An 18359-nucleotide genomic window follows, 5' to 3' on the forward strand; every position below is an offset into this window, starting at 1 on the left:
AGCCAGAATAAGGTGGTGGAGGGAGGAGCACACGCAGGCAGGGGATAGGTGAGTCCAGGTGAGAGGGGGAAGGTAGGTGGGTGGGGAAGGTAAGAAAATGTAATAAGCTGAGAGGTGATAGGTAGAAGAGGCAAAGGGCTGAAGGAGGAGGAATCCAGTAGGGAGATAGGCAGGTCATCAAGGAGGGGGAAGGGAACCATGGGAATAAGGGAAGACGTGGTGGGGGGGGGGGGGGGGGGGGGGGGGGGGGGGGGGGGGGGGGGGGGGGGGGGAGGGAAGAGAAGAAAAAGGGGTGGGGCTACTGGAAGTTAGAGAAATCGATGTTGGAAGCCATCAGGTTGGAGACTCCCAGGGTGGAATATAAGGTGTTGATCTCCACCTTCTTATTCTGGCTTCTGCCCTCTTCCTTTCCAGTCCTGATGAAGGGTCTCAGCCCAAAACATCGACTGTATTTCCCTCCGTGGATGCTGCCCGACCTGCTGAGTTCCTCCAGCACTTCCTGTGTATTGCTGTAAATATTAGCATGCTTCACATAGCCACCTTTTTACATTAGGTTGGCGCCCATTCACTTGGATAAAATTTAGAGCTTTTAAAAAAAAGCAGATTGAAAAATTGCATTAAAATCTTAGAATTACACAAACACTAAAAGTTCTACAAGTTTCAAGGTAGTTATGGAAATGGATTAGATTGGTTTTCAAGATCCATAACTAGCAGGAGGCTGATTTCAATAGCGTAAGAGAGGACCTGGTTAAAGTAGATTGGGAACAGATACTTGGAGGTAAAACAACATCTGACAAGAGGGAGTCTTTTGAAGTGAGATAGAAAGAGCTCAGAGACAACATGTTTCTGTAAGGGTGAAAGGCAAAGATGGCAAGATTAGAGAACTTTGTTTGACAAAGGATATTGAAGGTTTGATCAAGAGGGAAAAGGAAGCATATGACAGGTATAAGCAAAAGTCCCTTGAGATATAGAAGGTGTAGGAGAGAACTTAAGAAAATTAGTAGGACAAATTAGAAACAAAATTAGCCTGACGGTAGGAGGTAGACTGTGATGGCATCGTGATGCTTTTCTGATTGGAAGTTTGTGACTAGTGGGGTACCATGGGTGCCGTGACCTTTTGTGTTATGTACTAGTGACTTGGGAGTGTAGGAGGTATGATTAGTACATTTATGGATGACATGAAAATTGGTGGTGTCATGGATCACAAACAAGATCGACTAAGGATATGAATGAGATGGAAAGTTAGGAGAGTGGTTGAGATTTGGAAGGCAATGCCAGTAGTGGTGGCGGAGGAACTGCAACGTTGAAGAGGCATCTAGACAGGCACTTGCATAAACAAGGCCTAGAAGAATACAGACTTAGTGCAGGCAAGTGGGATTAGTATAGATAGCAACATTGGTCAGCATGAACACTGCAGACCAAAAGGCCCACTTCTACGTTGTGCAACTCTATGACAGAGACAGGCCCTTTGGCCCAACATGACAAGCATCCACATACGATATTCCTTTACTAATGCCATTTTGCTTTCCCCACAATCCCATCAGCTCTCCCCATATTCTACCACTCACCTACATACTTGGAGCAATTTTCAGTGGCCAGTTAACCCAGACACCTTTGGGATGTGGGAGGAAACCAGTGCACCAGGAGGATGCCCATGTGGTCACAGGGAGAACGTGTAAACTCCACACAGGCAGCATCTGAGGTCAGAATTGAACCCAAGATGACAGAGCTGCGAGCAGTGATTACATCACCCTCTTATATTTCATTTTTAATGGACGGCTTGTATCGAGAAAATCTCAGAGACAGATGGATTTGTGCAGACAGCGGCTGGGAGCAGCCAGAAACAGTGTGAAATGATTGGGAACTGCCAATGTTAAAGGTCAGTAGCTGCACTGCAACAGAATGTGTGACCTGCATACAGACTGCTAGGAAAAAGCTCCGGAAAGGGAGAGCAGAATCCAAAATCTATCCAGGAATAAAGTGAGGTTAAGAGAAACAAGGGAAAAGGTTGGTAATTTGCAACAAAAAAATGGGTTGATGAACAAGTTGCATGCAGAGTTAAGCACATGAAGTGCATAAATCAAATTCTGTTTTGCAAGCTCACCACAACAGCAAGACTTCCACAAATAGATGATATATGCTGCAGAGATCAAATGGTGTTCCTCAAAACAATATCACAATTCTAGGAACATGAAGGTACACATTGGAACCACAGAAATAACTTATTTACCATACAAGTTTCAGCCAACAAATTTTCATGGTGAATTGATTCAGATGTACAGCCAAATGCATTGTACCACTCGCCTTAAGTGCAGCCATATACATAAAGTCCCTCAAACTCGAGTTGCTACGACAACACTCTGCAAAATTTTGAAGGCAAGAATGCACATCAAGTAGTGTGATAAGAACCACAGTAGCATGGAAGCCATTTAATGAACCTCAGTGGCAAAATCCTACCTCAAGAGCAGGAAGATGCGTTGGCCCATTTTATACCATTTCAAAATCCCCATTATAGAAATATTTCTTCCAGAATTCCAATTGCACAGTGCAATATTTTGATTAGCTACACATTTGAATTTGACTTGGTGTGCACAGAGTACACTTCTTGGACTTCAGTCCAGGTCCTTCCTGCACATGGCGTCCCTCTGCATAGAGGCCATGCATTGGTTGTGAGGACATCAGTGCTTTCTACTGGAAGGACATCATGCACCTACACCATGCATCTGCACTATAGGGTCTGGCCTTACCTGGAGTGTGAAGATTCTTTCCTGCATTACAAAGAACTTGAACCTATAAAAGAACAATACAACACAGAAAATGGCCCTTCAGCCCACAGTGCCTGTGCCAATCAAAACTAATCCCATCCTCCAATCCCCACCTGTTCATGTATCTGCCTAAATGCCTCTTAAATGTTGCCATCATATCTGCTCCCAACACCTCCCCTGGCAGCACATTCAGGCTATGTATGCATGAAGACGTTGCCTCAAATCTCCTTTAAATTTCCCCCCTCTCATTTTAAAGATATGCCCTCTCTTATTTGAGATTTCCACCCTGGGATAAAGACTCCAACTATCTACGCTATCTATACTTCTCAATTTTAGATACTTCTATCAGGTCGCCTCTCAGCCTCCAACGCTCCAGACAAAATAATCCAAGTTTGCCCAACCTCTAGAGCTGCTGCCAGAAAAATCCAGTAGCGAAGATCCCTCCTAGATGGATGACTCTTTCTACAGGCAAGTTCTTCAAAAGCTTCCACCATGATGGGAGATCAGATGAGAAGTCACACTGTGTGCAGGAGTCTTGGTCTGTTCAATGACTTCTGCACATGGCCCCAAGGATGCCAAACATGCATGACCATGATTTGCACACTTACTTGCACAGGGATATTGCCTGTCTGTGCACAATGCAGTATTGCACGAGGGAAAACTTTTACATTTTGTAAAAGAGCCACAAGGCTCAGAATACTGCACCACATGAAATGGCAAGGCATACAATCCGAAATACAACAGTTGCCAACTCCAGGATGTCAGCTACGCAGTCCAACTTGTCCAGATAAATTAGCAACTAGTGTATCATAATATCACCATTCAAGTGACCCAAGCACAAATAGAAACCACACGACTTTCAGTTTTATCATCAGGTGGTCCAACATGCTGATGGGCATTTTATTGTAGTCCTCTGCACCACAGCTGGTACTATTCCAGTGACTGATGCAGTGTTAGTTCAACAGTATACACAGGCTCTGGGCGCCATAAGGTGATCACATCTCATTGTCAATGATGCAAGGTTATCAGTGTTGCTTTAGCTCTGGTGCTGCCCAAATAACAGCAGTTCACCAAAGCCAAGTGTGAAGTACAAGGGTAAAATGGGACATTCTTGAAAAAGTAGAAATAAAATCATGATGTTTGGAACCAGATGAAAATTCACACAGGTACAGAACCAGAATACAAATGCATAATCTGCACTTGTGCACGTTATTAATACCGACATCCGCAAATTAACTTGGAGAGACCAGGCAGTGCACCTGCAAATGGTATAAAATTATCAATGAAGTGTTGGCTATGTTCTCACAACAGCAGTACTACTCCCTATAAACCAGGTGGAGAAAAATCAAATGACACATTGGTATGGATTGCATGACATTTTAAATAGAATAAGGATTCCACCGTTGTAGGGAAACAATGGCAAATGCACTGTTCATTACTCTTAGGAGTTCCTCGAGTTTACAGATTATTCAAATAGGATATGCAAGCTGTTTCATTTATAAGTATCTGTTTTCTTCAGCTACCGTGCATTCCTAGTGTCCTGAGGTGACCTCTTCTCCTGCTTATCTATTAAACAGTCAAGGATCACTCGAAGCTTTGGAATGAGCCAAGTTCACTATTTCAACCAAAACCAAAGAGATTTCAGCAGTCCAGCTCTGATTTAAATGCTTATCTCACTTCCTTAATTTTACATCCAGTTATCTATTCCATACTCTATGACCACCACTTTGTCCATGACAAAAGCACATTTTGTTTATGAATAAAAATGACTAATTGAGTTTATAAGTACTAGATCTTAAATTTAATTTTGACAATATCCTAGACACCTGTTTTTATTTTGAAGTGAGGATTTGACAATGGGCTCAAAACAGGGGTTAACTCTTTCATTAACGGAAGGGACCCAATACCCTTTCAACCATGGGCACAACATGCCAGGTTTTTTTTTTGCTTTTGCCAACAGTGGGCAGTACGTTTCCAGCATGTTTGGATTTTAGCACCTGGAACATGGACATAGTCAAGTTTCCCGTCTTAGATCAGCTTTAACTCATCCGCAGCACCTGCTCCCAACCCTGGCACACTCCACCCCAATATCCAACAGTCTGCAACACTCATTCCAAGCTTAGAATCAAATCAGAGTCACTATAGCATAGAAGAGTGCCACTCAGCCCATCAAGTTTGCAGTTGAGCAACCATCAGTCCCCCACCCCCATGCCTGTGCAATTCCCCCCTTCAAAGCCCCAACTATTTCCACCATCCTTATAGGTAACAGGTTCCAAGTCATAACCACTCTGCACAACCCACTGGGTAGTTTCACCCCAAGCTTCAAATCCACAAACAGAATCTGCTAACTACAATAGTTTCTAATTGCCTCATCCAAGCCATCTTCCACAACTCTGTCAAATCTCCTCTCACCTTCTTTGATCCAAATAGAGCAGGACCATTTTTCCCAGTATAACCTTGTAGATGAAACCCCCTCCGCCCTGGAATCATTCCAGTAAATCCTTACAGTACCCTCTCTGGGGCTATCACATCCTTCCTATAAAGTGAGAATGACGGAAATTGGTTGCAACATTCCCCTCATTTGTGCCAGGATGTGGTGCTTGGGGGATTATTTTCTGTAATAATCAGCTGGTCCTGGCTTCTCACCAGCAGGAACTAGTTTAAGATTCAACCCAGTGAAGAATCACCTTCTGGGAGCTCCTACTTGCTAAGAATTTGGGCAGATACTTAATTTGAATATTCATGCAGACTCTTCATGCTAGAATTAAAAAACGTCAATCTTGTCTGGTGGTGGTGGGTGGGTATGGAGCAATTGGATGGACAACTGACCCAGGAACAATCACTTCTGCTCAGCTGGAGACCAAACCCCTGGTTCCTTTCAACATAGGCAGGTAGAGTCAGGCCTGGGGAATGGGCTCACTACTATTGTAAGCTTATGCTAGTTGTGATGGTACAGCAACAGTAGAACAATCGTGACCGAAAACATTAAGACAATTTTTTCCATTTATATACTCAATTCATATTCTGAAAATTAGACTAAACGGCAATTTATGCTCATCTGGAAAATTAATACAAGTTAAAAAATAGCTTTCTGCTAATTATGACTCATGATGATCTTTATTTGAGGATTCTCTTGCTTTCTGTGCAACGTGCTGTAATGTTATATGTTCTATGAAGAAAATAGCTCAAAGACTTCAGCAGGAACAAAGCTGAAAAGCAGCTGCAGCAGATGATAGACGCAAGTTCCTGATGTTTTTTGACAAGCCCCACTAAAGGGGCCATCATTCCGAAGTTCCAACAGCGACTACATTTCAAAACTATTGCAGGGGCTATAAAGCAACCCAGGCTTGGAAAAGGTGATATAATTGCACTGATTTATTCAAAGAAAAATTGCAAATAATCACTCAATGCTAAACAAATATGATCGTATATCCTCCAAATAACCCTGTTTTTTCACTTTGAAGAATTTTACTAAAACTGATGCAAGAAACTAAAAATGAGTCTTCGACAAAGTCTGTTGAGAAGTTTGATATTTGGACCTACATTGCCCCCAGCTCAAGCTCCTCTACATGTGAAATCTATCAGTTCCACTCAGAAAAGCCACAAGCTGCAAAAACTGCAATGATTTAAGGGGAAAAGAAACTAGAACAATTTAGGAGGATATTTCAGCCACTGAAAAGTTGCTGGATGAATTTTTCCCAACAGCATTTGACACATGATTACAATCACTACTCAAGTACTCTGGACAAACCCTCAATATTAAATTGGTAAATGCACATTCCTAAATGAATCGTCTCTGTTAGTTGATCACAGAAAGAACCTCTAAAAGCCCATTTTCAGTGCTTCCTTGCTTTTCCAACCAGGAGGCTGTCTATGGGCACTCAGCTGTCTCTCTGGTGATAGTTACAGGAAGCAGCATGGCAGGTAACACTGTTGTCTAACAGCTCCAAGCCCCTAGAGTTGACCCAGACTTTGGCCTCTGTCTGCGTGGAGTTTGCATATTCTTCTCACGTCTGCGTGAATTTCTCCTAGTCCCAAAGAGGAGCTGGTAGGTTAATTGACTACTGCAAGTTACCTCTTAGCGTAGGCAAGTGGCAGAAGAATCAAAAGGGGAGTTGACGGATACGAGAGTGAGGATAAATTGCAGGACTACAAGGGAAATAAAGAGAGGGAGCAGGACCAGTGAGACTGACTCTGCTGGGAGCTGCATGGACCCAAAGGGCTGAATAACCTCCTTCTGCATTGTAAAGTAAGAAGCACTCACTTTCTCTGCTCAGCATCTCAGGAGGTAACACACAACTATGTAGAAATCCAAGTGCAAATACTTTGTGTATTAAATTACAACATGACGTTTCTGGGTAGGTCTTCATTTTGTTGCTTGGTAGCAAAAGTGCATTGAAAATTCACATTTAACGCAGGTGCCCTACCCTCAGCATCTTTGTCCCCACTCATGGGCATATTGGAAAATTTACCTTGTGATTGATCTTTCTTTAATATGTTCTCTAGAAGGAGAAAATTCGTTGCACAGCACAAACCCTGCTGCCTACCACAGAAGTAGCCTTACCCTACATTCAACACGAGACAGTGAATGTTGGCACTGGGGACATGCACAGGCATTTAACATTGGCTATTTTTAAGGGGGCAAATTAAGGACAGACATGCATTCACTGTGCTCATTTCCAAGCCCAAACCTCTCACTACCCAAGGTGTGGAGAGGTGCACTCTCAACTAAAGCTCATTAGAATGGTAACCCAAGCAAAGGCTTTCAATTACATTTTTCTTCCTCATCTCCCTTCCTCGCTCAGGGGCTTAGGTTGAGTTTTACTGCTGACATTGACACAGTGGAGACAGAGAGCCAAGTATTCTTCAGTGCATTGTTGAACTAAATGGTTAAGCAAGACGGCCATGACTCAATTACAGAAAGACCAAAACTGGAGTAATGACTGGTAACAGCTGAGTTGTACTCCAGATTGCCCAGTGGGACTACACAGCAAACAGCTGTGCCATGCAGCCCAGAAAGTGTGGGATTAAGTCTTTGTATATGTTGTTAGCTGACCTTGTTAAAGCATCTGTTCTTCATGGATAAGCTTGAAAAGTGAATGCTAGCAATGATATCAGCTCCAAGGAGAGTCACAGCCAAGTCTAATCTTGGCCCAGCATGTACACACAGCCACAAGACAGGAATTCTGCATGATATTCCTCTCCCAGTTGTAGGAGTGACCAACTGGAATGGTCAATTATCATAGTTGAGGCCAGCTCAAGCAGCAAAGGCCAGGAATCTATTCTTGGATCTCCAGTCTATACTAATTACAGTCCTAGAAGTTCAGTTGCTTGCCACCCCCACTTCATACTTATAAGCGCAGAAACGCCAGTCAGTTAAGACAACAACCAACATAATACAATCCCTTTAAAATCGCAAAATTTTCTTTGTTAACACACTTCAGTGCTTTGTGATGTTTTACACCAAGCTACATTGACTGTAGTAGAGATAAGCTTAGTCAAAGAGCGAGGTTAACCGAATGAGGATCTTAAATAGGAAGAGAGAGGTAGGGTGATAGAGCTTTGGAGAAAGAACTCAGAGGGCAGGGTTTTGTCAGCTGACAGCATAATCACTTCTCACGAAACAATGAAGTTCAGGGATACTCAAGAGACCAGAACTGCGGGAGTACATAATAAAAGATGAGTTAGAGTGGTGCATTTGTCAAGCAGATGCAAGTTAATGAACTGACGAGAGTCCCAATTACAATTTGCCTTCTGCATCAGGGTACAGATCAAACCCTTGTTTTGATGGTACATTGGAGCAGTGTAAGGAAATCAACCACTCTTGACCAACATTGTTGGCAAACATCTACCAAAATGTCACTATTTTCAGTTGATTCTTAAAAGATTAGGTTAGCATCATTTCTGGTGAGTTACTCTTGAAAGGAGTGGAAAGCTGTAGCCTGATGAGAGATTTTATAGATGATGGTATTGTTCTACACATTGGACAGCTCTGGAATGGTATTCCAAGTCACAGTGCCCACTTAGAACTCATTTAGTTTTATTTCACAGAACAAAAAAGTGTGCTGGATTATAAACACACAATGATAAATTGTTTTGGTGTTGCTCTTGGCTCAGTCCTAGAGTTGGAAAATGCTGAATTTGATACTTGGTTCATTTGAAAACAGTGAAGAGACCCAAAGCTCAGCAAATTTTCATGACTGTAAACTCAAATGTGCAGGATAATTGTTTCAAGTTTTGCAAGAACAAATTATCAGTCTGCAGATTATACAAAATAAAACTGGATCAACAAAACTTGCTATCGCTTTTACCAGAACAAGGCAGACACTGAACAAATCACTACCATCTCTGATAAGAGGTTATCAGCCCAAAGATCTCTCAACAAATACTGCCTGCCTTTCTAATTGTATTCTTGCATTTTCTGGTTTTGTTCCATTTTCACCTTTCTCCATAGAGAACAACTTGTCTAAATACTTCATAGGACAGATGGAACAAAATGGTGAAGACAAAGTAGGAAAGAAAAGCAGAAAAATGGAAGTGCAGTTGAAAGGAAGAGTTGGAGAAAGGGACAGAATGGTGGCTAAAAGTTAAGCAGCTGACAATGGGGGGGGGAGGGGAAGACACACACTTCTAGAGACAAAGACACACTGACTGACTGAGACAAGAGTCTGGGCAGATTTGAATACAAGAGTGAGAGGCTTGTCAGAATTGGAGAAGGAAGGAATAAATATTATTAGGACACTGCAAAAACAAAAAGAAATGATCAAAATAAAGTTACAAAATATTTTATGTTCATTTAAGAGGGCAGAAAGATCCTTAATTTAAATGCCAATTCCAAAGAATAGCACTTCGTACAGTGCTCTCTGCACTACAGTAAGGGGTCAGTTTAGATTAGTGTTCAAGTCACTGGAGAATGACTTGAGCATACAACTTTCTTAATGAGGTGAGACAGCTATCACTGGCCCATGGAAAAGAAACCTTGCCCAAGATGTCATTGGCTCTGTAGGGCAGTGATGGCTAAGAAGAGTTTTGGAGAAGTCAGGAGCATTTGCTTTTTTCTATTAGGTCTGAAATAGAATTCATAGCCTTTTCTCATGAAAATCCTCTGTAGAATTTAGTTCCCATTGAGCTGCGGGGTTGTAGGCTGGGGAATGCAGCATTTCTTACAACTACAGGTAATCTCCACTTCCAGCATCCAAAGAAAGTGCCTGAACAATACAGCACTGCTAATACAAGAACAATATTTTCATTTCTTGCTTGAGACATCATTGAGGCCTTCTCGTGAAACTGCCAATTAGTGCAAAATTATGGGGCAGTTTTGTAATGTGGACACCTGCCACTTGGAACTAGATTGAGATTACACAACCTTATTTCACTTAAGGACCTAGGCAGCTGTTGAGAAGGACCATCGTCACTACATAGGACTGGGCTAACTACAAATATCTCAGGAATGAAAGAAGATTGCTCTAACCATAGTCTCAGGCATTGCTGTTGTGCAGAAATTCTGCCAACTTGTGTTTTAGTGTAAAGTACATTTCCAAATGCTCGTCACATTATGTAGAAACTAATTGGTTGTTCAGTTTCACAAAGACAGTTGAGTCTATATTTTGTTTTACTTGCCTCAATTAATCTTGATTCACCCCCTCAAAATAATCTTTTAAAAAAGCAACACTTTAAAGTACTTAATCTATTCGAAAAACTCAGTCTATCAGAATTTTTTTAAAAAATTGCAACGCTAGTTTGCCAAAATTCTAATCCTGAAATTAAGTTCAATTTACATCATATTAAAAAGAAAAATAGTTGTTATAATAATAATGTTTATCTCTACAAAATGTGGTTTTAATTTTTGTTTTAAATATAAAAAGAATAAAATGTTGTTGTTGCAAGGTTCCTGGAAAAAAAAACTTTCATAACCAGAGTTTTTAATAACAGAAATGAAAGCTGCACTAAATTTAGCATGGACTTGAAGCTAGGACTCGAAGCATTAACTCTTTCTCTTTCTACAGATGCTGCCTGATCCAAGTGTTTTCATTTTGTTTTTTTTAAATTTTGAGCAAATTTAGAAAGTTTTCCATGCCACTAGGAACACATTCCCACTACGAAGAGCTACAATGTACAAAATAAGTCATCTGTAGTTTATAAAGATGGGAAGCAGGGAGGCTTGGAAACCTTCCAAATATTTGCATTTGGTTTTCTCATTGCTATATTGCCTTTTCCACTAGTTCTACCAAAACTGCACAAGAAAATTCATAATTACCTCACTGTATAAAAAAAGTTAACCAAGACAATGACATCTCCTTTCAAAATGGCAAGTGGTTATTCAGAAAGGTATATGTTTAAAGTGACAAATACAAGGAGCAAGGGCTTGCATTCTGTGTCAGCACTTAACCTGCACACTGCAGAAGTGAACAACTAACTTTTTTTTTAAAAAAGTAGCTTTGGTTAAGAGAAAATTCCAGACATTGATTTTGTGGGAATTACCAGCTGCATTTTTGTTCACCTATTGACAAATGCATTTGCAGACATCATCTCTCTTCCTACTACTGGTGTGCCAGGTTCTAGTGTGGGCTTAAGCCAGCTCAGGCAACACGAGCAGCAGCGCGCAGAAGAGATATTTCGCCCACCACCACATCAGCAACTTTGGGTGAGGAAGAGAAAAAAAATTTAGAAAATATCTGTTGACTTGATCCCAGATGATGGCACACCTTTGAACTTCCCAGAAAGGTATGCTGTTGAGATAGTTTTTGAAATACCCCAACAAAATTTGCCAGACCTCTAATAACATGGTTACAGCCAAACACAATGATGCAATCAGAAACAAGCCATTTAATAAATATCACTGGTGCTTGTTGTGCTGCAGAATAACAGAAGTGCAATGCAATGGATCATTTGCAGAAAGCCCAAGTTATTAAAGTAAACAATTTTCTTTGAAGTGGCAACCTAATCACCACCTTAACTCTTTCACTGTCGAGTTCTACAGGAGAAACTTTCTTTTGGCTGTAACAACAGTCTGTAAATACATCAGCTGCAAGAGTGCAGACTCATTCCAAAAGATCTCAGAACAAAGTCTCATTGTTATATCTGAGAGACAGGTCTAATCTTTGGAATTGATTTTCTCATTGCCTTATTTTCAACTAGTATTTACTTCTGCCAGCCTTCATCCAGACTCAAATTCTTCCCACATTATTTTCTGACATTAGTCTCATCACAAGAATCCTACTCATTAGGCAATGCTCCAAAGAGGCTGAAGTCATCCTGTTTTGTGAGGGTTGATATCACAAGTTAAAAGAAACACATATACACACAAAGAGACAGTGTATTAAAGAATTGACAAAGTAGAGCAAACCAGTTAGGTAACAAATCTTCCCAGCAGTCACCTTCTGCTATCAGTTAATAATAATTATGATTACAGTTCAATTTTATATCTTCTTTTTGCAGAATCACTGCTATTGAAAACAGAATTGTATAATATTAAGGCTTCTAATAGGTTAAATGTCCCTTGCTTACACTTCAGTGTAGTATTAGACCACTAACATTAAGAAAAAAATTGCATCAATAGCCCATGATAGAAGCCCTAAGAGTTCAATACACCCATCACTTTTCATGGTAGCCCAAAGTCTTTAGTTTATGTAGAAAAGGAGGGTTTCAATAATATCGTGGCTAGTTAACCTTTCATATTATATACAAGGAATAAAGCTTTATGTCAAATCTATTTCTATCCTCCTAACCTTATATTAAATACCTCCACCAAATATTCATCCTCATGCAACTTGACAGCTGGCATTCAATAAATCCAATAGTTAACACATTCAACTAAATCAGAATGGACCTTTAAAATGCCAGTTGAAAATAGATAATGTCAACTCTTTCCACATCATAGATTCAGGCAGAATCAGATGGTTCTCAAAGTTTGACCTTTTTTTGATTCCAAGAAAGAAAAAGTCATAGAGCAATACAGCATAGATATCGGCCCTTTGGCCCAACCAGTCCATACTGACCACAGTGTGAAAAAAGTGTTTGGCAAAATTTAAAGGTTTTTTTTAAATATACAAAAGTAAAGTAGTAACCAGCAGACTGGACAATAGGGAGCAAGTGTGGTTGGATTTACAAAATGTATTCAATAAAATGGTGCATAGAAGGTTAATATTCTGGGGCTTATTTGCAATTCTGGTGAACAGGAAGCCACTCGGCCCATCAAGTCCATGTTGGCTGTCAGCACATCCCATTCCCTTACTGGGAAATAAATGGGAGAATGGGATGTGGGATGTGCTGACAGCCATCAACTCCCCAATCTGATTCTAATACCATCCAACTACACCAGGGGTAATTTATAGCAGCTAATTAACCCACCAACCAGCACGACTTTGGTACGTGGGAGGAAAAGCAGCACTCAGAGGAAACCCACACAGTCACAGGAAAACGCACAAATCCACACAGGCAGCAGTGAAAGTCAGGATCAGCCTGGATTGTTGGAGCGGTGAGGCAACAGCACTAACGTCTGCACAACCCTGGCTGCCCTATGTAATGTTATTGAGGGTAATGTATAAGCATGGATAAAGCACTGATTAACTGACAAGAAGCAGAGAGGTTGGCAAAGTGCAACTAGTGGGGCGTCACAGGAATCAGTGGTGAGGTTTCATTCGCTTACAATCTGCATTAATGATTTGAACAACAAGGCTGGATGCATTGAGATCTAAAGAGAGGTCATCAAATTGCACATATAGGAGTATTTCCAGCATTTTCTGTGCACGGTCTCCATTGTGACTGCAAGAAGGTGGAAGCTGTATTACGTTAGGTTGAAGCTCTGGTGCCAGACGTGGGGTACAGTCCTGTGCACCTACTCTCCAATGCAGTAATGCCACAGCAGAAATATAGAGGCTATAGAGGTTTCATTACAAGGATGAGTTTCATGGTCAAAGGTTGCACTTCTTTGAGTAAAAGGAAATTAAGGAGTGATCTAAATGAGGTGTCTACAACAATTAAAACTTTGGACAGAGGGAAACTATTTCCTGGGGTGGAGAAATGAAATTAGAGGCAGGCCGATCAAAGGTAATTTCAGGAAGTATTTCTCACCTGCACACGATGGGCATTAGAAATCTGGAACTCTCCCCACCGGATACACAAAGGAGGTCATTGAACTGGAAAGGGTGCAAAAAAGATTTACGAGGATATTACCAGGATGGGAGGCCTTGGGTTATAAGGAGAGGCGGCCAGGACTTTTTTTTCCCCCCTCCCCTGGAGTGCAAGAGGCAGAGGGGTGACCTTATAGAGGTGTATACAATCATGAGGGGCATGGATAAGGTGAAAAGCCAAAATTTCTTCCCCCAGGGTAGGGGAGTCCAAAACTAGTCAGTATAGATTGAAAGTGAGAGGGGAAAGATTTAAAAGGGATCCCGGGGCAAACTTTTTCCACACAGAGGGTGATGCGTAAATGGAAAGAGCAGCCAGAGGACACGATAGAGGCAGATACAATGATGACATTTGGACAGTTATGTGGATAGGAAAGGTTCAGAGATATGGGCCAAACACAGGCAAATGGGGCTGGCTCAGTTTGGCATCTTGGTCAGCACAGACGAGTTGGGCTGAAGGGCCTGTTTCCCTGCTGTATAGCTCTGTGACTCCAAGTGAACCCTTCACAACCTAACAATAGATGTTTGTAAAGATAACGATTAGCGTTGATTTGAAATGGACTCAAAGGCCAGAAGAACCTTCTCACACCTCATATGAGCACTCCATTTTGTGTGACAAAGCTTATAACGAATGTTGGTTCTGAATGCAGAAATTTTGCAGAACTATTATTATTTATTTAAATAACAGTGACAAATGCAGAGTTGGGGGGTGAGGAGGAATGGCTGAAGTACCCCTTTTCTATACAAAAACTGCCACTCATTAAGTTCAGCCCTCACTGAGTGGATGGTGTTGATTTGTGGAACGTCCAATGAACCAGAGCTAGAATATTAGAAAACACTTAATGTAAACACAATTGCAGTGGGGAAGTACACAATTCAGTGTTGTTGGTCCCTGCCAAGTTGGTAGATTGGTGCCAATTTCCCCTGCTGGCATTGATGGGAATAAATGGAAGAGGAAGAGGAGGTGGTGAAAGTGGACAGTCATGTCTGGGACTGAAAGATGAGTGGGAGCTAATATTTATTTACCCACAGATCGGGGAAACACAACCCTTTCATTCATTTCAACATGAAGCATTCAAATTTCAAAGCCAGACAACACAAACTGAGCAATATTCATTCTATTAAAGTCCCTTTGAAATGGCAACCACAACGTTTCCATTGCAGACTGGAACCAGACTGATTTCATTTGGTGCCGCTCTGATCGATTTGCAAAGTGACTTTCTACAAATTTCCATCACCTTCCACTGGCAATTTTACCTTCCGCTGTCCAAGCCCCAGGCTTTGACATTTTCTCCCTACACGCGTCTCCCATCTCGTTTAAGGAAATCCACACGCCACCTCCTTAACCAAGCTTTCTAAACACCAGTTTGATCTTTCTTCTTTCAACTTAAGTGTCAGTTTTTACTTGATTCCTCCCTTGTGAGGAAACTTGGAATATCTCACTTCATTAAAAGGTGCCTCATACACATAGGTTATTATTGCTTCTTCAAACATAATTCCCAAATATCTCATCTCCTTATATTTTTTTCCCCCCCAGTGTATTCCTGTAGAATACCGAAGTAGGAAAGGCAAATTATTGGATGGTTTGTAGCCATTTCCAGCAACTCCATCATCAGGTCTTTCACGATTCCTCTTAGGGATCCTCCCCATCCACCAACAGCTTTCACAAGGACATTCACGAAGAGCCAAAAGTTGTTGAGTGAAAAGTGATAGCAACTGATTAAGGAAAAGAAATTCAATACAAAATAATAGAGCCAAACGTACACTCACGAAGTGCAGAGGACACCAAAAGAACGGGTTCATAGGAAATGGTGTCTAATCCAGGCAACCAAAAGTCTGCTTGAAGTATTTCACTTCCCACCAGCCCCTACAACCCTACTCCAAATCCTACCATCTTTGGACCTTACCAAAAGGAATCATCATCATTGAGTGGTTTAGTCACTCCATCCTCCGCTTGGTGACGGGAAGTGTATGGCTCATCTGTACGGGAGAGTGTGTGGACCCAGCTATTTATGGATCCAGGGGAGAACAATAACAAGTCATCAAATTTAGAGAAGGAAGATTCACAGACAGGGCTAAAATTTATAACAGGAAGGGGATTGGAAGGAAATATATTCCTATTTACCCAGCCTTGCAACTGCAGAAGGATATAACATAATAGTGGTATTAACCTCTGTTTGGACATCTAGAGTAGTGTTCTGGACGCTCCAAGGCGTGCATCTCCACCTTGAAATGCAACACTGCTTGAGAATAATTCTGCTGCAACAAAAAGGATAAATTGAGGGTGGATTGCCCAGGGAAACGCGGCATATCCTCGGATAAAAGGAATTTAAGTGATCCAGTAGAGATGTTTATGATGATTAAAGTTTGGCACAGAGGGAAATTAGAAGCTGGCCAATCAGAGGTGATGTCAGGAAACATTTCTCAACCCCACACAATGGGCATTAGAAGTCTGGATCTCTCCCCACTGGATTCCCAACAACAAAAGCCAAGTTAAATGAACCCATCACAACCAAATGATAGTTTTGTGACTGTACAGATGAGCCTTAATTGGAATGAGCTGAAGGATGTGAATAGCCTTCACACACCAGAAAGCTCCCTTTTGTTGGTTCTGAACACAAAGTTCGCTCAACTTTCATTAATATTTGTTCATTAAAACAAAAGTGGCAAACGCATGGTTGGGGGTGGGAAGGAGTAAGTGAAGGAACACTTTTCTCTGCAGAAACTGCCTCTCATTAAGTTCAGCCTTCACTAAGTGAATGGTGTTGATCTGGGGAACATCCAATGAACTAGAGCCAGAGTATGAAAAAACACTTAAAATACAAACACAAAAATTACAGTAAAGAACACAATTCGTTGCTGTTGGCGCCTGTTGATTTAGTAGATCAATGCCAATTTCCCCTGCAGGGAATGAATGGAAGAGGAGATGGTGAGAGTGGGCAGTCCTGTCTAGTGCTGAAAAGATGAGTGGGTGCTAAGATTTGTTTTACCACTGATCAGGGTACACTCATCAGCCCTTTCATTCATTTTATTGCGAAGCCCTCAAATTTTAAAAGGCACACAAGCACAAACTAAAACTACATTCACTCGAAAGAAACTAATGAAATAGAATCAGCAAACACAATCTCTCCACTGCAGATTGGAACCAGACTAGTTTCATTTCAATGCAGTTGAGATCAACTATGCAAAGTGATGTTTTGCAGTTTTGTTTTATAAACAAAAAATAAACACTTCAACAATTTTTGTTTAGAAGAAGGAAGTTTGAGATAGTCTTAAACATAACACGAAGCAGTGCCTTGACAAGATTACTCTGCCAGAGTTCCAGCACATCGCTTGCAAAATATTCCTGCTCTCTGCAACTTAGTACGTTGCAATCGCAATCAGTTCCAATCCGTGGAGTTTATTTTTGCCACTGTAGGTCAAAGGCACAAAACACAATATTGTACACAACACAGCATATATTTTATTATTTCAGAGACCCAGATGTTCGACACTGAAACTCAAAACTTCGAAGATATCCATTCACAAGTCGAATTGATGTTCTTTTGCTTGTTGCCCATTACTCCTGCTTTTTAAAGTGATAACACTTTCAGAAATTATATTTTAGACTACATTTATCTTTCAAATATTCTATTAAAGATAAAGAAGTCCAAATACACTGGCATTCGTTCGGCTTTCAGTAACAGTTCGGAGTGCCTCTTACCTGTAATGAACACAGCTTTTCCTTGCACAGGTAACTTGGGAGAGGAAAGTGATTGAAAAACAAGGAAACATGCAGCAGTGAAGATCAGAACTCCTGAAAAGCCTGCCAGAAAAATGTAACAGATCCGCTCCAGGGCGATAAGGAGTATCGCGTAAATGACCAGGCGATGAGTCAATTGTATTTCAGCCATGACCAATCTCAGAAAAATAGCAGTGCCTACCACGCTGATAACACACACATAAGCTAAGAAGGATGTGAGATAACCTTCCATTGGTTCTGGCAGAGCAACACTTGCAACTGGTCCAAGAGTCAACTGATTCGGAGTCGGTATTTATATACTGTTCGAAAAGCACAAGTAGCCACTAAAGGGGGAGGGATTATGAAAATGTGCACTAGATTAAATAGTTATAGTTTCTATTAATTCGCCAGTCTGGTAATGAAGTTCGCTGCAAGCAGCAACCTGATTTCCACTCTTCAGCCAAGAACCCGAGGTGTTGCTAACACTACTAATCAGTTAATGCAGAAGCGCTTCTGGTGCACTGCTTTCACGTTCCGTAAAGCACAACTTCGGTCGGAAAGAATAGGCTGCCATTTCATGTTGGAAGGCGCCAAGAGTCTGCACTTTAACCTGGAGAGGTACACCAAAACCTCAGCCCAGGAAAGCCAGGAGCTTTTGTTTAAATCTGAAAACTGCGAGCTGTGCACACAACGTGCCGCGTTCATGCAATGTTTCAGGCTAAAAGTGTTGCATTTCACCGCAAA

The 18359-nt window shown here is 41.3% G+C and overlaps 1 protein-coding gene across 2 annotated transcripts in view; it reads right to left on the reverse strand.

Annotated features, from left to right (window-relative positions):
• Nucleotides 1-17868, reverse strand: part of hsd11b2 (hydroxysteroid (11-beta) dehydrogenase 2) — a 39415-nt gene extending 21547 nt beyond the window's left edge. Inside the window, exon 1 of one of the 2 annotated variants that reach the window (XM_052028001.1) lies at nucleotides 17598-17868. In XM_052028001.1, the coding sequence (XP_051883961.1) occupies nucleotides 17598-17868 (271 nt within the window). Of the gene's footprint in view, nucleotides 1-1568; nucleotides 1580-17597 lie in introns of those variants that run through there. The other variant, XM_052028004.1, reaches the window with a different exon arrangement.
• Nucleotides 17869-18359: the final 491 nt, after the last annotated feature.

This window comes from Pristis pectinata, chromosome 13, assembly GCF_009764475.1.
Source record: "Pristis pectinata isolate sPriPec2 chromosome 13, sPriPec2.1.pri, whole genome shotgun sequence".
NCBI lineage: Eukaryota > Metazoa > Chordata > Chondrichthyes > Rhinopristiformes > Pristidae > Pristis > Pristis pectinata.